Genomic DNA, 24,085 nt, shown 5'->3' on the forward strand with positions numbered 1-24,085 from the left:
TTGGGAAAGCTTCTATGCATCATCCATCTTCAAATTTATCTTGTAATAAATCAAGCTGTTTTCTACTCATCCTGACATGGATGAACAAGGAATAAAATTGATTGGTCTGTATTAAATCTCATCAACTATATTTTAGTTTCAAAATAATACAATACTGATCTTTTTGTTATCTTGTTTGCTTTCTCTACCCACTAAGGTAATGTTTATTCTTGGACTTTAATTTTTTAAATTTGTCCTCTTCATGTTTTAAACAATCTTAAGATTTCAGACTGGAAATAAATCTTTCTGCAGGTTCAATCTATTTCATTAAGTGCTTCTTCATGCTACAGCTTGACACTGGCTCTAGATGTGCATGGCCTTTTTTTTGTAATTGAAGAGTTCTGTTGGTACTGTTCTCCTGATGGCTTTTCCCCATGCTGTCTGAGAACCCAACAACTGAAGTGGTTTTCCCCAATTTGAACAAATGTACCATAGTGATTCCTCAGTGTAGTTCTTCCATAATATGAAAAAGCGTTGCAGCTTTGGAGTAATGGCACTGGAAATTTTCCAGGAGTGTGGATTTGCCTAAGGTCTCAAAGATCTCTTCCCTACTTCCTCTTTTGTCTGATTAATACATTCTTCTACCGCTAAGACTCAATGTACTAATTTCTGGTGTCTTAAGCACTGCTAGATGGGAATCACACTGCACAATCCTGAAGAACAATGGGGTCGCACAACCTATATTTCAGTATAATCAGACAATGAACTGCTCTGAAATTGTTTTGCAAATTAATCCGTCTCACCATGAAACCTTTCATGATTTTAATTCTCAGCTGTTCCAAGCAGAGCTGGAAAATCATGCTAAGAGGCATAATACATGTTTTGCAGCTAAAGGGCACAATACATGATTTGCATTATGGTTTATAAGCTTTCTTAACCAGGATTTAATAATTCAGATTCATTACTCTTCAAATGCTCTGCCTCTGTCTGGCCTCGCACCTTTTATAAGTCGTGCTTATCCTTTATAAAATATACAGGTCATGATGAAAAAGGCATAACTAGCAGGCTTTTCTATGCATTGCACCTCATTTAAGCTTCCTGAAATAGCAGCAGCTTTTGACCTCTAAGATCATCAAATTCAATTGTATTGAATTCTCTGAAAAATAGGAAACAGATCATTAGAGTACACACCATGCTGAAATCCAGCTGTGCTTCTGTAACCTTCTAGACCCTGGATCTAATTGTGACAGAAGGAAATGATATCTTCATTTTTTTGGTAATTCTCATAGAGTGTCTCCTGCATTATTTGCAGATTCCTACTCCATGTTTCATTGAAAAGTTATAGCATATGAAGGGTTGAAAAAGTGCAGGGAAACATGCAGATCTGAATGGTGCAAGAGTGTGTGTAATGGAAGTGAAAAAAAGAAGAAATGAGAGCATTTGGATGTTGGCACTGCCAGGGTGAAGCTGGCTTGTAAGGGCAAGGGCTGAAGAGAAAGGGATGAGGTAGAAAGGATGTCCATATTCAGTGAGTTTATTCTGGAAATTGCAAGGGCATGTAGTGGTAGGAAAAGGGTAATACTTTTATACTGAAAGAGGACAGGTTTAGAATGTATATTAGGAATAAATTGTTTACTGTGAGGGTGGTGAGTCACCAGTGGTTGCCCAGAGAAGCTGTACATGCCCCACCCCTGGAAGTGCTCAAGGGCAGGTTGGATGGGGCTCAGAGCAACCTGGGATAGTGAAAGGTGTCCCTGTCCCCCAGGGCTGGGGGATTGGAAGGGGGTGATCTTGAAGGTCCCTTCCAACCCAAACCATTCTGTGATTCTCTGTTACACTGAAAGTGCAGATACAGATTTTTGGTATACTTTAAAATGTATCACTGCTCTCCCAATTTAATGAAGTCATCCAAAAAAGTGTTCCCAGAGGATGCAGGCAGAGCAAGTAACATTAGTGACACATTCCTATAAAACTGTCAAATGTGGGTTCAAACTTGCAGTATTCAGGGACCTCATGATGACTCCTTGAATTACCCAGTTAACAACAAAGGGAGCTTCAAATATCCTAGCTTTTATTAGACCCTTGTTTTAGAGCATATTTCACTTCCTTTAGCTGAGTTCCTGATATTAGGGCCCTAAAGTCCTAATTTTACCCCAAACAGCTTCTTCCAGACAGTGTCTCTAAAGTGCAATGAATGATATATAATAGAAAAGTGTCTGATATCAGCCAGGGAGGACTGAACTAGAGCCTGAAAAAAAAAAAAAAAAAAAAAAAAAAAAAAAAGAACAGAAAAACTAGAAGAATCTGGTAATCTTATTAATGAATGATGCCTGGAGGTATTCTTCCCCCAGGGCTCTAAATCACAAACTTACCTCCTGATGAGGCCAACACAAGTCAGCTTGTGAGCTTGTATGTATGATTCATCTTAATCTTAATCTTGGAATAGAGCTCTGCAAGTTACTGTAAGAAAATATGCTTTTTCAATAATGTATTTCTCTGCAATTTGCAGGTGTATGTGATAATGTGCTAATGCCTCAGGCACCATGATGCATCAACTCAAGATCTGGTCATATGACAACGGCGACAAATTGAAACAGGGAGTTTCTAACTTGATATAATGAAAGGATTTTCACCACAAGCACATGGGAACTAGTTGCTAAGAGAGGCTGTTGAATTTCTCTCCTTGGAGTATTTCCACATCCTTACCTGGACAAAGGCCTGGGCCACCTGGTCTAAAATCAATGCTGACACTGCAGGAGGCTGCACTAGTGACCCCAGTCTCTTTCATTGCAAGAACTGAAGAAAATCTACAAAATGGGATCTGGGTTCAAAACAAACAAAAGAAGGTGATTCTTCATACACAGCTCAGGTAAGATGAGCATTAGGAGCACTTTGCTCCTTTGCTGGATGATAGCAGTTATGTGGGCTCTGGACAGGTTCACAGAAAAAATCTATTAGGAGCTAGATGTGGAAACACCACCTTGAGCTGGAGCTTTCTGAGCTGGATGTAGGTACTAGAGCTAAGGATAGAAGCTGGGGAGCTGCCTGTCAGTGTCTGGCTCCTGAGCTCTTCCCCAGCATCTGCTCCTGTTGGGACATGAGACAGACTATTAGGCTAAACAGACATTTAGTTTGACCCAGTACAGATGCTTTTAGGACCTGAAATCCAAACCACAATGATGTTTATTCAATGAAATTACTATTCATTTGAGGTGGATTAGCATACTTTGTCACGGTGGTCAGGTGGCCAAAGCCTGGTGGAGTTACAAGCTCAATGCCATGAGTTCATGCAGCTGATGGAGCATGGAAGACTTGCTTAGAGCATCACAGCAACTGAGTGAGCTGGTCTTAATGAAATGAAATGTAATGAAATTAAGTAACTTGTATTTGATTGACTTGGAATTGCACCAGAACTGACCTTACTGCATGTTCTGCGATAACTCACACCTAACCAGAATGACTCAGAATTGTCAGGGTTTCTGTGGTGGGTTGACACTGGCTGGACATCAGGTACCCACCAAAGTGATTCCCCCTCCTCAAATAGTCAGGGGAGGGAAAATAAAATGTAAGGCTTGTGGGTCAAGGTAAGGGGCAGGGAAAGACCCCTCACCAGTTACGGGCAAAAGAGACTCAACTTGGGGAAATTCGTTTAGTTTATTATCAATCAAATCAGAAGAGTATATTGAGAAATAAAATCAAATCTTAAAAACACCTTCCCTTACCCCCCATTGTTACAATTTTATTTCTGATTCTCCACCTCCTCCCTCTCAGCAGCACAGAGGAATGGGGGATGTGGTCACACACACATCACACTCCTCCACTGCTCCATTGTGGGGTCTCTCCCCTGGAAGAACATCTCTGCAGCAGCTTCTCCAATTAAGTCCCTTCCCATGGGCTGCAGTTGTGCATGTGCTGCTCCGGTGCAGGTCCCTTTCACGGGGGTGGTCCTTCCTTCAGGAACAGGCTGCTCCAGCATGGGCCACAACTCCTGACAGCAATCCTGCTCCACCATGGGCTCCTCTTTCTTTAGGTTTGCAGCACAGGCTTCCCATGCGGTCAGAGCCTCTTGCTCTGGAATGGAGTCCTCCCCAGGCTGCACCTGGATCTCTGCCTGCCCGTGTTTCTCCGTGGGTTACAGGAGCACATCTCCCTCACCACGGGCTGCAGGGGAATTTCAGCTCAGGTGCCTGGAGCACCTCCTGCCCCTCCTTCTGACCTTGGTGCCTGCACAGCTGCTCCTCTCACGCGTTCTCACTCATTCTCTGGCAGCAATTCCTCCTTCATTCTAACTCTTTTCCCTTTTAGAATCCCTTATCCAATACATTGGCCAGAATCGAGTCCATCCTGGAACTGGATGGCATCGCCTTTGTCGGATGTAAGAGAGGCTTCTGGCAGCTTCTGACAGAAGCCACTCCTGCAGCCTCCCTTCTTCCAAAACTTTGCCATGGAAACCCAATAAAATTTAAAAAAAAAAAAAAGGCAGCACAGAAGTTTTAACATTATGAGTTTTAATCAGAATTCTTACTTGGGATAAAGGGCTACAAGCTACTCTACTCTCTCCAACTTTGTAACTGTGCATTGTTAGAAGCTGAGACTATCAGTCTGCTGTGTGTGCCACAGTAATGACCATTCTTGGCTGTTAGACGACACAAGTACAGTGTGTATACATAGTATATATATAGTATCTTCTCCAACAGCGCTCAACAAGGGAAATCTACACAAAGCCATCCTGATGTAGCAGACCTGCAATGTTGTCAGAAACTGGCGTGAAATAGAGCAAAGCCCTCTCTCTCCTGACTGATGCTGCTTTTCTTGCCTCCTACTTTCTTCTGATGATTTATTTTGGTTATTTAGAAGAAAAAGCAAACGTTATCATTTTCCTGTACTGCAGCACTTCCCTACTGCATGCTGGCGTTCTCCCTCTCCCCCACAGCCGTGTCCTCAGTTGGTCTGCTCTGATTTTCCTTCCTAACCTGTCCCCAGTCATACCCATCTACCCTTTCCCACTCCTCTTTGCAGCCTGTCCTTCCCGTTTAACACTCTCCTTCTATGCCAAGCTTGCAAATGTCCCATTTCCTGCCTTTTTGATCCTTTTCTCTTCCCCAGTATCAGAACAGCAAGAACCCTGTGACTCCGCCACTGCTGCCCTCATTGCAAGAGGCATTGGCTGTGTCAGTCCTTCTCTCCTGCTGCAGCTACGCTACGGCCAAGCCAAGGCACTGACTGGGACTCACCTGGCACCATCCTCGCTCTGCTGGCTGGCGCTAGGGTGAGAGTAAAGAAAACTACTCTGCTCTACGGCAGGACCACTCCTCGCTTGTCCCATCAGCCCTGTCCCTAAAGCACATTCTGAGCGACTCAACTCGAGCTGGAGCATCACAGCAGCACCAGGCTTGGTGTGACCGGGAGCCAGCCCAGCCTCACCGAACGGCACCGAGCGGGCCCTCCTGTCCCCCTCCAGCCTTTTCCAGGTTATGTCTGAACACAGGGGCTGCACACCGATGTCGGCACCAGCCCGCTGCTCCCGCTGCCTCCCCGCGCTATTTTACCTCGGTGCCCCGTACTCTGTGCCCGAGGTTCAAAGTCCCCGCGGCCTGTCTGTCTGTCTGTCCCTCCTCACCGCTGGCGTCCCCGGGGCACGGCGGCAGCCAGGTGCGCTCACACCTGTACACCCCTGCGCTCAGCGAGCACGCCACAGCGAGTGTCCCCGGAGGTGTCCCCGAGGGTGTCCCCGGGGGTGGCCGCTGCGCCTGGCCGGGCCCGGCAGCCCCCGCGGGGCCGGGGGCGGGCGCGGGGCAGCGGCGCACAAAGCCGAGGGCACAGCGCGGGCCGCCGCTCCCGCCGGCGCTGCCGCGGCCTCCCGAGGGGCGGGAGGTGCCGCCCCCCGCCCGCGCCGCGGTGGCGCTGCCGAGCAGAGCCGGGCGCTGGGCGCCGAGCGCCGGCCGCCCGCACCCCCGCCCCGGCCGGCGGCGCGCACGGCGAACATGGCGGCGGCGGTGGGGCGGGACACTCTACCTGAGCACTGGTCCTACGGCGTCTGCAGGGACGGCCGCGTCTTCTTCATCGAGTAAGGGGCGCGGCGGGAGGGGCGCGGCGGGCGGCGCGGCCCCGCTCCCGCCCGCCGCCGCCCTCGCTAACAGGTGCATGTTTTCCGCTTCTCCCTCGCAGCGACCTGACCCGCAGCACCACTTGGCTGCATCCGCGCACCGGCGAGCCCGTCAACTCCGGCCACATGATCCGCTCAGGTGCGTGCCGAGCCCCCTGCGCCCCCCGCCCCGCGCCCGGAGGCTCGGCGGGCGAACTTCTCACCCCTCCTTCCCGCTCTCTCTCTCTCTGTTTCCCCGTCCCCCGTGCCTTGCAGACCTGCCCCGCGGATGGGAGGAGGGCTTCTCGGAGGAGGGCGCCAGCTACTTCATCGAGTGAGTACCGGCTCGCAGCCCGCCCAGGCCGGGGGGCGCTGGCGGCGCGGCCCCGGCTCAGCCCGGCCGCCCCCGCACCGACCCCGCACGTCCGCCGGCTCCGTTCGTGACCCGCGGCTGCGCCCCGCCAGCGCCCAAAGTTGGCGGCGGGATGCGGGCTCCCCCCGCCGCACTCCGGCGGTGGTCAGCAACAGGTTTCCTTGGAGGCGGCACTTGGGTTTTCTCCGTTTGTTTGGGGTTTTTCGGCGTGTGTTTGTTGGCGAGCTGGCTGCTCCCTCCCTCGCCGTTATTGCGGCAGGTGGAGCGTTGCCTTGCCGAGCGCCGGCCGAGGTGGATGGTGGTTTTGTTATTTTAAGTGGCTCGTGGCTGTGGACGCAGCCCCGGGAAGTTTTGCAAGTGAAAGGCTCCCAGTGTCTCTTCCCAGAGACGGGGCTGAGCGGATGGAGTTGCCTTGCCCAAGGCTGTCGGGATCTCTCATGTGGCGTTTCTTGTTCAGAGAGCAGTTGCGAGCAGGGATGTGCTGCTATTGAGGTGCTTTTAGTCTTTGAGATGCAAGCGTGTAGCGGAAAGCAGGATAACTAAGAGACCTCCTTTCAAGCATTGCGGATAAAAGGCTTTTACAAAGGCAAACGCCGATGTAGAAGTAGAGATTTAATGAAATGAGTAAAACTCTGGTACATCTTGGGTATAGAGTCACGTGTCACGTGTGATGTGCATTTTCCCTTGGCAATCTAAATGCCTGACAAATTTAATGGAACTACCAGAAAAGGATTGGAAAATGCTCGACTCTCTCGTTGCTTCAGTGCAGGACTGGGCTGGCTAACCCAGGTTGTTGAGTACAGCTCCAGTAACTGCTGACAGAAGTGTCACAGTTGTCCAGTATTGAAATTCTTGCAAAGCATACCCCCAAATCTTTGAGTAACTTGAGGTTTTAGTAAATACCAAACTTCCAAACGATACTGGGCTGGGTGAAGGAGCAATTGACTGAAGGTATAACAAATACATCCTCACATGAAGGATGTTTGTTAAATAAAATTCCAGATGATGCTAAAACGTCCTTTTTTTTACCTACAGTGGAGGAAAAAGGCATTCAATCTTCATTTGTCTGAGCCAGAGAATTTCTGACAGTGCTGGGCTGGGCAGTTAGCTTAGCCCTTGACTCTTGAACAGGAGGTAGTAGCAGAGCATTGGAGAGCAACTCAATAACACTTAGAGCTGCCACCCTTTATCTATGGCCAGTGCGTTGAAAGGAAGCAATAAAAGTTCTGCTGGTTGCACAGACCAGAGGTGGAACTCTAAAATGTCCAGTCTGTAAATGTACTATGAACAGATCCTTTACATGGGTGTATAAACTTCTAGGTGTAGGAATAGATGCATTTGTTTTTCTGTCCTTTCCAGAAACTTACTAGTGCAGTTTTAGAACAGATTAAAGTCCTCTTCCCAAGTGCTCTGTTTGGAAGACCATCTCTTGTCTTGTTTGTCAGGCAGTTACAAAACTTAGTTTCGGATCCATTGTATTAGAGTTACATCAAGTGCATTTTTGTAACTTGTGCTAATAGTGTTCTTCACCTCGGGCTGAAACTGCTACAGGAAATGAAATAACGCATGGAGTATGTGTTTTACTGAGTACCTTAATAAACTCAATCATCTGTAGCCAAGCAAGGTTTTGTGAGGAGACACAGCAATGTGTTAACGTAAATCTGTTCAGTTGAACTGCTTCAGACCGAGATTCTCCTGATACTGAATACAATATTTAACTCTTCAGCAGTGATACTCCCCCCAGCACTGCTCTAACCTCTCTGAGTTTAGCTCAGAGGCGTCCTGAGCCTAGTGGAATTTCTCATTTTTTCTTCCATGAGCATTCTGAGCTCTTCTTGTGCTCATGTAAACGTCAGTATCCTTAGATGATGATTTCCATACCTCACTGCTCTGTTCATTCTTCCTGTGCTGCTTCCACGTGATGAGTTCTCAGCTTACAGAAAAGGTTACTGGTCCCTAAACGCATGATTTCACATGTTGTACTATTAAATTCCAGTCTCTGGCATTCCAGCTCTCAAAACCCATGAACTCTCCTGGATAACTACCCAGTCCTCTTTGTACTGGTGACAGTTCCAGTCTGGTGTACTCTACAGAAATTTCACAAGCACATTGTTACTCCTTGGATACTAATTTATTGAAGGGTGTCAGGAGGAATGTTCCAAGTAACCCCTCCCCCTTGTGACAATTTCCACAATTAATACAGCCCATTGTAGTTTTACCACGTTGGCCACTTAATGGATTTTGTAAGTCTTATCTCTAATAAATTAAAAGTATTACTAAGGATTGTTGCTGTTTCAAATAACTTCAATCAAACATTTCATTTAAATATATACAGGCTAACTCCACTTACATAGCTGATTTCTGGTACAGAGATCATGAAAATATGACAGATAAAATATTGGATATGAGTTGTCTTTGTAAAAAACTTAAGAAGTCTTAAGAAATGTTCATTTACTTCCATGTCTTTATTGCTTCTTTCAATACTGTGGACTAACTTGAAACATCATATAGTAAAACAAAGGTTTGAAACATCATAAAGTAAAACAAAGGTTTATAATGTGGTCAAGCTTCATATCAAAACCAGGTAAGCTTTTCTCCCCTTTCCACCTGAGAGGAGTTTTAAAATTTCCAAAACTCCACTTCCATTGGATAGAAGCTTTCCAAATTAACATGCTGTGGTTTAGAATGTTTTTTGCTGTTCTGTAGTTGGGCAGCTGACCTGTAGTAGAAGGAGTACTGTTTACCCTTTGGTTATTTACTTGAGATGCTTGTCTGAAATCACATTCCCTCTTAGCCTTGTTTTGCTCAACTAAGCAAGCCAAGTTCTTTGTTCAGCCCTTTAAAAAGGGCTTTCCATCTGTTTGATTCTCCTGTAGCTCTTCTCTGCACCTCTTGCAATATGAAGTCATCTTTGTTGCATGTGAGTGAACAGAGTCCTCTGCTGGAGTGAGCTTTTGTGAGGCTCTCAAACAACAAAAGTGCTTTCTTGGCTTCAAAATTTTCTCAGTTTTCTGCATTTTAGTTTGTTTGCCTATTTAGGGAAGATGCCCACACGGACAGCACATGTGAATGCTGCCAATTGAGTGATACATGCAGGTCTTTCTTTTTCTTTACTGCTTTGAATTTTAAGAACTGTAATTTATATTAGGAAGCTGCATTCCAGTTCTTCCCATTTATGTACATCCATATCTCTGCGAATTATTTTCTTTTTCCAAATTTTCCTCAAGTTTTCTTGATAGTGGCAAACCCTGCTAGGACAGTGCTGCTTCTTTTCCTAAAATCACAAAATAAAACATTAAATAAGTAATGCATAAACTCATTCTTCTGAATCACCATGTAGCAGTCTTTGAAAGTATCATGGTTGTCACATTTTTTTGAGTGCTGAATACAGCTTGCACCACACTTTTCCATCCCTTTTTTTGTTTATTTACTGGTGTTTTTCAAATACCTTGTGTTTGTGGGGCAAGTGCTTTATGGCAGTCACTCCAGAAAGGTTGTTCCTGAGCATATGTGGAACTGAATGAAGACTGGACAGCACTGGCTCTGGATTGTTTCTGGTGGCTGGGTTGCTGATGTGAAATGTTAATTGTGGTTAGCAGGCTGTGGGGAAGGAGGTGGGACATGCAGGGAAGGTAGTGATGATGGTAAGGCAGAGCATGAATGTGTTAGAGTGCAGGTTTTTCTTTCCATTTGCTTCTCTTTTTCTGATTGTCCAAAAGACCTGGGGAAGTTGGAAAGCTTGGGAAGTGTGGAATACTTTTTTATTACCTTCTTACAGCTTTCAGAGGTTGAGGTGGCTATTGGTGTGAAAGGATCTGTTCTTGTAGTGTTAGTTACCTGACTGGCTTATATTTAAATGTGGTAAAAAACATCTTCTACTGCTACGGAGCTTCTTTTTGAAAGCTTCAGTGGTATTGCACATCTGAGAGGTAATCATGCATTCAAATTGTAGCCTAGAATTAGGAACAATAAAACAGAAATCACTTAAATATCTGAAGTTAACCTTTTATTTGTGTCTGAAGTCAGTTTCTCGTTTAACTTGGCCTCTTCTTTGGTAACAAAGTGGATGTACAAGAAACAAACCCACGAAATTGGTGTAGCAATAGTCAGTAACTGTTTGCAACTGTTATTCTTTAATTCTTGTATTTAGCTTGTACTGTGTGTAGGAAATATGCATGGTATGTGTTTCAAGTGTTTGGAAATAGCAAAAGAGCAGAGCACACTAAACAGAAGCCTGCCTTTTAAACTTTGATTCTGCTGTGCCAAGCATGTACATTCAGGTACAGTGTCACTGAAAACCATACAGGAGCTCAGATTCACCCACAATGAGCTACAGATGATACCCACTTAATGATTATTTAATCACAGAAACCCAGAGGGGAAGAGACCGTCTGGATTATTGACTTCAGTCCTTTTGATTATCTGAGAAGATTGTTTTATAATCTCATTAATAAATTTAATCAACACATTTTTTTCTGCCCTGCAGAAATTCCTGTCTTCCCCACTCCTAGTAGGATGTTGAAAACAGTATTTTTTTTTTGTGGCTGTTTAGGTGGGCTAAAACACTATTTAATATATGTGTTCCTTGACCTGCTATAAACAAATTATTATTTCTTGCTCTGTTCTCCATGATGGTTATTGCTGTAGAAGATACTGAGCACTTAGCTGCTGTAAGGAAATAGTGATGACACTCATAATGAGGTCTTCTGTGTAGATGATGTCCTTTGTGGTTCTTGACCCTGTGCTTAAATAGAAGGTAAAGTGTAAGTAAGTACATGAACTGACATGAAACCACCTGTGAGGCTGGGTTCACTTCTCTGTGTCTCTGCTGTGCATGGCCAGTTCCAGCTGGGGAGAGTTCCTGGAGTGGAATAAAGATTGGGTACCTGGAACCGTGTGAGAGCTTCACCAAAAGTGGGTGATATGTTTGCACCATCGCTAAAAAATGTGAGGATAGTCTCTCATTCATGCTGGAATGAATGGGTTTGTGTGCTACAGAGAGTTGTGGGGAAGCTTTCAGGGAAAGAAACCTGGAGTGGTTCCTCAGCAAGGGATAGACCCGGCTTGGATAAGCTTGAGAGCACCACGTGCAGCAGGGTGGATTCTGGCTCCAGCGATAACCTACAGTCAGGAGTTGCCCTTGAGGGGACTAGACTTCACTGAGGTAATTTGTACGGGTGGAAAAGCGGGTGTGGAGCTGCGAAGTGGAAGAAGGACGCCAGAAGTGCTTGTTGAGCGGGGTCGGGATGCTGCTGTCCCATGCCACAGTTCTGCGGGAGCGATCCATGGTCTTGGGCGGCCCCTACTGGCTCCTGGCAGCAGGAGGAAAGCTGCCAGGCTGGCGAAACCCTGCTGGCTCTCCTCATTTCCAGTTTTCCTGCAATAAAGTGTTCCATCTGGGCTATGGGAGAGCAGAACTATGTACAGTAAATCTCACTGCTTGTACGAGATTCTCTGCGTCTCTCTTTCTTGTCCTTGTTCTCCGGCTTTGGGTTTGGTCAGACAGCCTGTTTAATGTGTTTTGTTGTCCTGGATTGTGAGCAAAATTGAGCTGGGAATATTGGATCTGCTGGTTGGATACAGTAGCTGTGTTTCATTCCAGCCGGGGAAACAATTAAGTGTCCTTTTGATGACAGTTAAAATGGGAGATCACTCATTAATGAGCGCAGTAAATGCTGATGGATTTGCACTCTGGCAGGGATGGGTGACAATTGCAGAGAGCAAAGGAAGCGCTTTGTAGTTCAGCTCCCGAAAGTGGGAAAAGGTACATTGTTCATGGTGCCTGAATTTCAGAGTGCCCTCTGGAACAGCAGGCTTGGAACTGTGCATAAGGAAAATGCCATGGATGGTTTGTTTCAGCAAGGTATGTGAATGATGAGGGATGCCGTGTGCATTCCTTAGGGGAGGGAGGAGCACTTAAAGGAAGGTGCTGGACTTTGTTTTTAAAGCAAGGCTGTCCCACAAAGTACTTATCTTGGGTCATTAATCTGTGTTTGTCTTTATTCCAAGATAGACACATGTTGGAAAGCTGAATTTTGTCTACCTGAGGAGGCCAGCAAGGATAACACACACTTAGACTGAGATGCTTTTTTAGGTGTTGAACACTTCTGAAAATCAAAGTTTTCTGGGAAATGGAGCAACACGCTTTTGTTCTGGTTGGGGTTATGTGGCTTCCTTGTGTTGTAGCTCAGACACAAAGGCATGAACTCGTTATTCAAAGCTGCCAGCCTCCACAGTTTGTTTACTACACATTCCTACTGCACATACATTCCAGCTTTTTGAGCATTAATGTGTAAGAAAAACTTCATTCAGCCTCTTTCCTAAAGCAGTGTCTACTTCTGCATTCCTTGGATCTGTGCAGGTGATATATGTGCCTTTTTAAAGGTGGTGTGTATGGCAGTGAGGCTTTTCAATATTTCTGAAAGTCTGTCTGAAAAATTAAGAATAAATACAGTCATACAGCTGTACTGGGCAGGTGTTGCTGTAGTCTTAAATGTAGTTTTCATAACCTCGAGTTACTTTTCTGACTGCTTTTACAGCTGTGCAATATGCCTGTCACATCAGATGAGGAAACAGATAATTTATTCAACACTTTTATTTTATTAATTACCTGTTATCTGCCAGAAAAGAGAGAATCTCAAATGTCTGGGACAGCAGAATGTTTTGCTGAAAAAGGTTGCTTCTTCAATCTGTCAGTGGTAAACTTTAGCAACTGGACCTTGTGAAAAGGATTACTTATCTGCAGGCAAATGGTGCAAGACGTTGTATTTTATAGGTGGAAGAAACAATAAGGTGCCTTTTTCCAGGCAGGTCTGGCAATCCTGAACAATCTTAGTGAGTGCTTCAGAGAAAGGAGAAGTGTGTGCTGTGAAATACACGTGTTCTATACCCTGCATTTTCCCATCATTCCACTTGCTGCAGATGGATTATACTAAAATGAGTTTTAACCTTGCTACTGATCCAAGTTTTCTGTCATCTCAAATATTTACATTTCTTTGGTACAGATTAAGTGTACTGCTTCAGTACTGTAGTGCTGGATCTCTGCAAAGACCAACTTGAATAAATTTGGTGTCACATTTATTTAATATCACATCCAATTCTAGCTGATATGACTGTAGACTCTGATTTGCTGCTAAATCTAATTTGCTTTTTAAACTTTTTTTTTTTTTTTTTTTAAATGGCCTTGGTTTGGATAACGGTAAAAGATGGGGCATTTTATTTATAGCTTAATTGTCTTTTCTACAGCATTATTAGACTGTTTTACAAGGACTGCTCTATGTCCTTAGAAGCAGAACTTTTAATTTAGAAGCAGATTTGTAATTAAAGATGTTAAAATCCAAGAAGAATTTGGTTAAGTGCCCAACCCTTCTCTTTTTGATTGTCTGCCACGGAGTAGTTGGCAGGAATGTCACTGACTTGTCTAGACAGGTACAAAATCTTGTTACCAATACATAGTAGGTATGTGCTTTTCTGCCTGAAGTTTTGTGTTTAAACTCTTGTTTTCCTTATTGCTTATCTGTATCTTTAAAGGTTTTATCTTTAGTTTAATAAAAAGTACAAGCGAAACCACCAAAACTTTTAAAATGAGATTGGGATGCACTGCTGAAATGAAGTGTTTGAGTAATACTGGATTTTATTTACAGTTCTTTGTCAAGTGAGGACTTTTATTATATTTTTATTTACTTACCAGAAACCAAATATCCTGAACTAAGAGCTGACTGAAGCATTTGAAAATACAGATTAATTCTGCAACATGCAGGAGAGTTTTTCAAGGAGCTCTGTACAGACTCTGTAAAATATGAGCAAGCAGGAAAGCTGCTGTTAATTTTCTGTTTTATTTAACCTGAAAAACTGTAGTTGTTACATTTTTAAAGTATACATTTGTTGCAAACGTCATAGTTTTACATTCATCTTCAAAGTAGCAAAATGCTTGAGCAGCAACTTTGACTTAACTTTCATGTTTATTGTTCTTTACTTTTTGCAGTTACTTTTTTTTTCTTTTTCTGGGGAGAAGGAAGATTTGCTTTGGTTAACTTAGGAAATTGATACCAATATAAAGGCGAGCAGTGAAAAGATAAAGGCAGTGTTCGTCTATCAAGCAGCATAAATCAGAGGCCAAAAACTAAAGTAATTACTTTTTAAAAATGTGAGTCTTTTAAAGCCAATTTTCAGATGTTTTAAATGTGAGCTCTGCATGTTAACCTCTGAGTGCTTGAATTTGATGCCTACTTTGAATCGAAGAAAAGAACTGAGCCTTATCCTAATACCTGGAATAACAGATCTGTTAGATCTTTTTCAGCAAAATCTTTGAACACATCTGGAGACAGAACTGTGCTAATGGGCGTGATTCATTTTGTGTAATTTTCTCTGTCTGGTAAAGCAGTCATATTTTTGTACCTTTTGCTGAGGATCAGGAGTTGCAACATTAGCTGCTTGCATGCTGAGATAACACTGACAAAATCTAGATGTAGACAGTTGTTCCACAGAGGGCATGGGGATTCAAGACCATGTTGAATCTCTTGGACAAAATTAAAATAAAATTAATAAACGTTAGCTGTAAGATGATGAAATCCATTTTTCTTAGATGACAGTTATCAAACAGTTGATTTTTTTATTGTTACCATCTCAGAATACCAGCCCTATTTTAAAATTCCTTTACTTAAAGAGTGGAATTTGTGAATGTGCAATATTTTAAATGTAAAACCTTTGCTTGCTTTCCGATTAAGACAATTGTATTGTCAAGTGGTTTGAGCAGATATTTTTATTTTTTTCTTTAGAAATCATAGATGAATGCTGTTCTTTAAATGCTACTTTTATACTTTCACTTTTTTAGCACAGAAATGCTTGATTGCCTAAAACTATTTCATTTAGTGATGAGATTTATTCCTTCAACACTGAATTTTACTATTCCCAGTATTCAATTTTAAATAGCCTAACCTCTTTCCTTTTGCTCTTCCAGTTGGCTTTGTAGTGAGATGCAGTTTGAACTCATTTAAAAAAAATAAAAGTCAATGACTTATTTCTCATGTGAAATCATTACATGAAATACTTCAAATGAAGAGATTACAGGTATCAAGTTGGGCTTTGATATACTCATTTCACAGGATATTTAGTCCTTTCAGTTGAAATGTGGAATGATAAATCTTTATTTCAGTGAAGTGTATCAGTGTAATAGGTGCTTTCCAGTGGCACTGTCTGTTTTTTCTCCCCTTATTGCTACCTTGCCTAAGAAAGTGGACAGCTACATCCCTGGATCCAGAGTCTTTCTTGAGAGCTGCATTTCCTGGCCTCTGGAGGATATTGAATTGTGAAAATACTGAAACACCACAGTGGTGGAAGGGAAATTGAAATTACTGAGGTCTGTCTATGACAGTGTCCTGTGGGAAATAAGTAAAACAGCATTCACTTTTATGACTTTAGATATGTTTCCTTGGTGTGGCCTGTTATTGTTGGGCATGGAATTCAGGTTTTGCTTCTGCATTCTCCTTGAAGTTGAAGGATTAAAAACCATTTCAGGTAGAAGCAGAAGTCACAATTAACATTACTAACCCAGAGCATCAGGTGTCAAGGTTAAACACAAGTTATTAAAATACTTGATTAAGGCATTTAAATATAATACCTTGTATTTGCTGAGCAGGTGCTGCTATACTGATGCAGAATAGTCCTTGCTGGGAGATTTACAAATAATATGGATTTTTAGAGTGGTGGTTTCTCTCTCACTGAGCAATTTGAGGTGTTGCAACAATATTTCTGGTTTTGCCAGGTGATCTAGAGAATTTCAGGATAAATGTCTTCAAATTTTGCATGAGGCTTAAATTTTAAATAACCTTTGTGCTGGGTGGATTTCTGCAAGGAAACATCTACTCCTTTTAGTGACTACAGTTAAGGAATCATTTAGATTGGATATGAAACTTAACATCATCGAGTCCAACCATTAACCTGGCACTGCCAAGTCCATCATTAAACCATGCCCCTAGTGCCTATGAATTTAAATATGCCCAGGAATGGTGACTCAGCTATTTCCCTGGGCAGCCTGTTCCAATGCTGGACAACCCTTTTGATGCAGTAATTTTTTTCTAATACCCAGTCTAAATCTCCCCTGGCACAGCTTGAGGCCATTTCCTCTTGTCCTGTTGCCTGTGTCTGGGGGAAGAGGCAGACCCTCACCTGGGTACAGCCTCTTCTCAGGTGGTTATAAAGATCAATAAGGTGTCCCCTGAGCCTCCATTTCTGCAGGCTAAACAACCCCAGGTCCCTCAGCTGCTCCTCATAAAACTTGTGCTCCAGACCCTTCCCCAGCTGTGTTGCACTTCTTTAAATGGGGAAGGTGGGCTTTCAGCTGTGACTTTCCCTTGGGATGGCTGCAGAGTCAGGACAGCAGTGGCCGTGCTTGAACTGATGGTTCAGTTTTAATAATAGTTATGTGTCCCAAGTATTGCAAGTTTGTGAAAACAGTGTTTAAATTTAGTTTGCCTAAAGAAGAGAACCAAAGTTTCTGAAAGAGCAGGAAGGATGTGAAATACTTCTGGAAATGTAGGTAAGTTGACAGCTGAAAGCCTTTCAATGTGGACTTTTGCATGTGTTGCATGTTCAGAAATCAGAAAAGGGATGAAGTATTTTGGATAGCAAGCAATGTGGACTTCAAAGTTGGATAATATGGATGGCTTCAAATGCAGTTTCTGTGTTCTCTTTCTGCACCGTTTGCTGCATCAGCATTGCTTACGAGGAAAGTTCCAGGGTTTTATTTTTTCTATTGATCAGAGGCAGCAGTCAGCAAATGAACTGCTAAATGGTATTGATAAATAACATGGGCTAAAGAGGGAAATGAAGGAGGAAAATTGGAGTTCCTGTGTATGGATGATGTGACTTTCAAAAACCAGAAAAGTAGCAGCTGGAGAGAGGGGAGCTGCAGGAATCCAGTTTTTATCCAGCTTATCTTCCTCGATAGGTGCAGTAGAGGAATTACAATCAGTAATTTGGGGAGTGCTTCTGATTGCCAGCGTGCTGTTCCTGTGTCACTGTGGTGGGCAGACAGCAGGAGCTTGAGGAAACTGTGGTTTGAGGAAATCAGATTAAGTGTTGCCTGAAATCTTAAAAGGAAGTAGTTGTAAATTGTGTTTTTCAGTAATGTGAGTAGTATTTGAATTATTGATGAGCAGAAGAGCCTTGTTTGGGTATGGAAATGAAAACACTTGTAAATTTATGTTTAGACTGTTACACAGCTGTTTCCATCACTTAGGATGAGGTGCATTGTAAACAAGCCAGTTGTTTTTTCTTTGTGGGTAGGGGGAGTATAGAAAAACTCTTAGTTTTTATATACAGTGGGCTGCTAGTGACTAAAGCATCACTTTTCTTTATAAAGATTATTTGCTTTCTTTAGAAAGAAAAGTCCAAATTGTTTTTGCTCATGGATTTTTAAGGTTTCTGTGATTAGTAGCAGAAGTAAGAAATTCTGCACTGGATAAACTGTGATAATTCCAAATGTCCTAGTGCAAATGGAATCAGTTGAATAGTAACATTGGGCATCAACAATTTTGTTTTTCTTAGATTATAATGATACATTAACCTTTTGTTCCTTTCATCAAATTCTTCAGGAATTCCATGCATGATAATGAACATGGGTTTTTGCTTGTTATTGGGTCTGTGTAATAGTTTTGGGTGAAGCTGAGTGAGGGAAAAGTACTGGAAGTGCTGTTCTTGGTGAATTTTGGTGTCTGTAAATGATGTAGGTGAAAATACAAATTAAGCATGATGATATGTTTGATTGATTTAACGGAGTTCTTGAACCTTCTGTCACAGGGTTTCTTGGTTCTGCAGTGATACAGAAAGTGAGAGATTGTTGACCTCTGCAAATACATTAAAAGTTCTAGTGCATTATTCATTTTTGTGCTTAATTTGTCTCAGCAGCTCTTCCATCCATGCCAATTAACTTGACATTCCATTTATTTTGGCTACTAACTTTTGCAGTGAAAATGTTAAATTGCCAGTGTAAGAATTGTCTGCCAGGAGGGAGAGTAGCAATGTGGAGAAGGTATGAATTGAGTGTTATGGTTTGGGAGGATTGCCCATGTGAAGAATTGGCGTGGAGGAGCAGTGCTAGGAAAGCCCCAGTGTTCTGCTGATTTAAAGGGAGTGTGCTTCTCTCTCAGCTGAATGTGGTTTTCTTTAGGTTGAGCTTTAGTTAAGAAGTTTAGGGTACTTCTGAACCTGGCACTTAGGAAAGGATTATTTTAAGAAAACCCAACCTTCTGGAAGCTTTTAACTGTTTGTGAGGTAGACAAAACAATTTCTCTGTAACAATCAGACAAATTACTTTTTGTGGGGGAGTAGTGTGTCAGAAGTTGTCAGTAGTTGAACTGCTGTTTTCATGAGCAAAATTTATTTCTGATTATGAACTGTACCCTGCTTAACCATTTAAATACTCTTGCTTACTTGTAGGTGTTTTTTGTAATGTTTTGGACTGTTCTGAATTTAATATATGAAACTCTTCAGTGGCTATTTCATGCTGTGCCATGTGTTTACAGAAATGGATGTTTGGTGATCTGTAGTAGAAGTCACAAAACAACTTAAATTGTGACAATTAATACATGGGTCCCACTGGAATTTCACTTCTGAAGCGAGCTAAAATAAAATGTGTCTTAATAGTCTGTAATACAATGGATGTTTTAAATCTTACAGTACTTTTTTCTTGAGTGCTTCAGATAATTTTGAATAGTAAATTGTGATTCCCTTTTCTGTTTTTCAAGTTGCTTTTAATCTAAAGCCATGTAAATTTGTTCTCCCATTCTTAGTGGGTCATAAATTGCAAAAAGAAAAAGTGGTTTAAATGTATTCCTGGTAGATTTTTTTTTTCACTTCTGACATGCTGAATTGGCTAAGAGAAGGAAGGAAATATTTTCTCTGTACCTGCCCAGAAGCCAAACAAAATTTTGAAAGTAGTTAAGAAGTACATTAATTACTTTATCACTTAATGTTATGGGCAAATTAAATTAACAAGGATGATGTTCAAGTGCAGAGTTTCCAAAAATATGATGGGCAAGGCTTTTGTGGCATTGTGTTGAAATAATTATGTGTACCTCATTTTGAAAAGCTCCTGAGATTATTTGGCATCAAGGTCTTAAAAACAAGCCTTTACACTTCATCTGCTGGGAAAAACCAAACACATCCCTCTGGACTTTTGAATGCTGTATGGTAAAAAAAATTATGGGATTTTTTTTCTGTGTGTCATTCCATCTAAGGCAACAATTACTTTTCTAGTGGCTTCCATTCTTGAAGAAAGTTGCAGAGCTCAAATATTGGAAGATGTTGACAGTGAAATTATCCCCTCTTCCTAATCAGCTTGTGTCAAAACACATTTATGTCAAAATACATTTACAATTATATTGCTAGCAGCTTCTCCCCTGCCCCTGCAGAGTAATCCTGAAGCTCAAGCAGGTCAGAGACTGTCTAGTAGAAGCTTTTTTGGTATCTGATGCTGGATAAATAAATCTTCTGAGAGGTGAGCACTTGCCATCTTCATAAAAACATGATAAATACTATGCTTACTGACTCAAATTGCTTTGAGGAAATATTTCTGTATTGGGTCTTTTTTTTTTTTTTTACCCTAGGGAAAAATAGTTACATCTCTTTCAAAAGCTTTATGAAATGGGAGGAGCTATTCTATCCTAAGTCTTTCCTGGAGTTCATGCTGTTTCAGTTGGGTCAATCAGAAATTTGCAGTAAACTTTCAGCTTAATCATGTTTTATGTTAATTTTCCTTCACTTTGAGTGTGTGAATCTTTACCACTGTTTGTGATAAAGATTCCTTTCACTAACTCGATTTTCAAGTAGACCATGGTAACTCTGAAGTTTTTAATGGATTTTTTTTGTTATTATTTTTAAATGTGGCTAATTGTGAGGAAAACTCCTTGCTTGTCAACAGGTCTGACAAGTAGAGGAAGGAGTTTGTACTTAGTCTGAAATGCAGCAGGAAAGGAATGCCCTTCAAAGCTTTCTAGCTCTTAGGTTGATATCCCCCTCCCCCATCAGTGTTGAAAACAGTTTCTGCAGGGCATGAAAAACAGGTTTCTATTTATGTAATGTTTCTCTGGAAATAAACTTTAAACATTACTAAAAGAATAACAGTTTTAAGAGATCTTGAATTTTGAAAAGCAGTGATTTGAATGCTTGGAAGAAAGGCACACCAGCCTATTCAAATGGGCTGCTGCTTACTATGTTATTGATAAAAATGTGAGGTGTTTTTTTTTTTGTATAGGCTTCTTAGATTGCCTGCTAAAGAAGCTCATCTTAAATGTCACAGCTACCTCTTTAAAGTTGCCTGGTATAAGGATATCCTATATAACTTGTTACCTGAACTACTTGAGTAGCTGTAAACAGCTGAGGGACCTACAAATGTCACATGAATTCTTGCCTTGTAGCTGATGGGGAAGTGCTGCTTCTTTCAAGAAAAGTGAGATACTTGTGACCTGTGCAATCGATACCATTTGTTGAAACATGCATACACGAAGTGATGTTGTAAATGACAGCCCTTCCTAGCGTTCAGCTGCTCAAGGATTATGAGGAGTTATTTCCTGCAGGGGTTGGGAAATTGTACCCTCTGCCTCAGTGGGTAGGCTGGTGCTCCGGAGAGACTTGCTGAGTCAAGAAGGGTGGGTACAGAAACTGAGAATTTCCTTCCAGGATCAGGCAGAGGGACTAAGGGAGCTGCAGACATCCTGGGACAGCACTCAGGTCAGTGATCTGGGATAAATTATGGAGAGAAGAATTTTTTATTATGATATGCCTGAGGAAGGCTGGTTGAGGAGGAAGCCTACTACTGACTGGAGATTTAATCTCTTCCAATCTTAGGTGTGGCTTAACAACCATTCTGAGGTAAGGACACTTGTGGGTTTTTTGGTGGTTTTTTTTCCTCTCCTTCCCTAACCTATCTCATTCCTGTTATGTGGGTGTGTACACACATGCATCTATTACTTACATGCTGTGTGCACTGGCAGAGAGCTACATACAGCTGTCTGAAAAAGAGCAGCTTTTAATAGGTTGGGATCTTGACCAGATAAGTGGTTTGCAGATCTTGGTTTTACTCAGTGGCTGATAGTAAACTTGTCCATTTAGCAAGAGCAGGATGTAGAAAATAGACACAAGTGAGGATAACTCTAGAAGGAAATATTGACTTATTGATTTCAAAAGTGGAAGAAGTGAAGAACTCAGTTGTATTTAAGAAGAAAAGGGCTGTTGAACTGTTCCACCTGGAAGAATGCAGCCTAATGATTTTTGATTTCAGAGTCTTTACTGCAAGTGCTGGGTGAGCAAAATGTTGAAAAATATTTCAATCCTACCGGTTTCATCTGTTGTCATGTTGGTTGCTAAACTTTGTCATCATAATCCTGGGTGGTTTCTGAACTGCCTGAGTAGCTGTGCAACGTGGCTGGCAGGGCTTTGTCCAGAGGAATCCTCTCTGGTGTTCATTGCCAGCCATGTGTGTGTTTCCAGCACCATTTCATAGGTGTTCTGTCATCTGGGGGTGGGAAGACCACTACAAATGCAGAGTGTATCCTGCTCTTCCTGGGGAGACTTCCATCTTGGCTACATACAAACCAAGTCTTGAGAAAAAGCTCGGTGATTCTCCCAAAAAGAGATTTAACTCTTGAGTTTACAGCTGTGCTCTTACTGATGAAATGACCTGGTGATTTAACTGAGTATTAAACAGTAACTTCATTTTAAAATGCTTTGATTTTATAGCAAGCATTTTAAAAAAGTTCTTGGAACTTCAAATGAAAACTTTGAAGATGCCTTTGTAAAAACCAAACACGGATAGTTTGTGTCTGGAAAGAAGTGTCAGATACTCAGATAATAATCTTGTGTTCTGAAGTTGTTTTAGTATTTTAACTAAAATGCTGTGCTTGATTGAAGGTTTGTAATAGATTGTAAAACTGTTTTGTGGTGGGTTTTTAATTATTGCACTGAGGCAAAAGACCAAGATGCTTTTTTTTTTTTTTGTTTGGTCTCAGACAAAACACTCTCAAACCTGCCCATTCTCTCCTGCTGTGCAGTGCTCTGGGTGCTGCTGCCAGCTCCATGCCAGCACTTGGAATGAGCTCACCTTGGTGAGTGTGACCTTGCTGTGGGCTGCTGCAGGTGAGCTGGCAGCTGAAATAAGATATTTCTGCACCTCCAAATAACTCCAAACAACTGCTGCCTGCTGGAGCTGGGTCTTGGGAAAAACAGAGCAACACCTCTCGCTGCAGACTGTTCAGAGAGGAGCAGCATGAGAGACCCGAGCTGTTGGGGACTGTCCTCAGGAATAAAAGGAATAATTTGGGAGGCTGCCAAGACTGCCATGGGTTGAGCAGATGCAACCAAGAGAGTGATGTGTTAAACAATGTGCTTTTTGCTGTACAGTAGGCTCAGGATGGGAGAGGCCCCTCCTCATTGCTGGGCATCAGGATTTGAGGACTTGTGGAGGATTGACTTCAGTTTAAAGGGTTTCTTTTTTGATTTTTTTTTTTACCTTTTTTTGTTTGCTTGCAAATGAACCACTACTTTTAAGATCATTTTGGCAGGCTGAGAGCTAGAAAAGCAGCAAAAATAATACGTGTGTGAAAGATGCTGCTTCCAAGTAATGGAATTGAAGCTGTCACAGCCACACTTCTATTAACAGAAAAATGTGTACTGTGCTAGCTTTGCTCCATGGGAGGAAAATCTGTAGATTGTAGTTCTGTCAATCAGTCAGTTGTTCCCCTCACAATCAGTGGTGTATCTGAGAATTAGTGGTCTGAGGTGAGGGAGAGTGAGGCAGTCTTGGAAATGGTTGCTTGTTGTTCAATTGTATAATAACAATAACAATTTCAAGAAGCACAAAAACTCTCCTGTCAGGAATCTGCTGAAGTGATTGTGCTCTCTTCCAAGCAGAGAACAGCTTTCCCCAGGAATTGGATTATGCTCAGATTTATCAGAGGGCCAGATGTACTCACTACTGAGATTAACACTCAAAAAAAAAAAAAAAAAATCAAGAACCGCATAGAGAAACTGGGTTGGGTTCAAGCATTCATTCAAACTCTGAATGATACCTGCAGTTTTAGTTTACTTTATTACCTGCTTCCCTTATCTCATTTGAGTTTCAAAACAAGCCCTGAGTCATAGGTTCTTGTTCTGAAAGCTGAGCTGGAGGACCCGAGGGCAGGCTCTGCAGGGTTCTGCTGTGCCACAAGAGGGCATTTTTTGTGCCAACTTTGTGACTGTTAAGGAATAAATCTACTTTTTAAATGACTAACTTCGGATTAATTAGGCTCGAAAAACACTTGCAATGGTGCATCTTTTCTTCAAGCTCTGTAGTTTCATAGCTAAGGTTTAGATCTTTGCTTTCCTAGATAACGTGGGATTTTTGGATGGTTTCTGTAATTACATAAAGCTGAGAATTCAGAGTAGAATTGTGGTACATTTGGAATTTTGTGTCTGAAGTTTGTTTAAATGATCTGCCTAGTGTTGATTAAAAGGAATTGAGTTGGACATTGAAGAAAATAACGATGCTAGAACTGTTTTTCCTTTTAGGACCAGTAACTTAAGATAATGTGGTTCAGTGTGGGAGGTTGTGATAAGAAGAGTGTATCCTTCTCTTCTGTGTATATAGAATATGAGGCCAGTAAAAACAG

The 24,085-nt window shown here is 42.1% G+C and overlaps 1 protein-coding gene across 12 annotated transcripts in view; it reads left to right on the forward strand.

Annotated features, from left to right (window-relative positions):
* PLEKHA7 (pleckstrin homology domain containing A7) overlaps nucleotides 1-24,085 on the forward strand; it is a 160,499-nt gene that overhangs the window by 7,140 nt on the left and 129,274 nt on the right. For 4 of the 12 annotated variants that reach the window (XM_033063363.1, XM_042779415.1, XM_033063367.2 and 1 more), the window contains exons 1-3: nucleotides 5,933-6,046; nucleotides 6,148-6,224; nucleotides 6,341-6,398. In XM_033063363.1, coding sequence (XP_032919254.1) covers nucleotides 5,964-6,046; nucleotides 6,148-6,224; nucleotides 6,341-6,398 — 218 coding nt within the window. In that variant the 5' untranslated portion in view covers nucleotides 5,933-5,963. Of the gene's footprint in view, nucleotides 1-2,488; nucleotides 2,849-3,681; nucleotides 5,255-5,932; nucleotides 6,047-6,147; nucleotides 6,225-6,340; nucleotides 6,399-24,085 lie in introns of those variants that run through there. The other 8 variants (XM_033063356.2, XM_033063357.2, XM_033063358.2 and 5 more) reach the window with 6 other exon arrangements.

This window comes from Catharus ustulatus, chromosome 6 (genome assembly GCF_009819885.2).
Source record: "Catharus ustulatus isolate bCatUst1 chromosome 6, bCatUst1.pri.v2, whole genome shotgun sequence".
Lineage (NCBI taxonomy): Eukaryota > Metazoa > Chordata > Aves > Passeriformes > Turdidae > Catharus > Catharus ustulatus.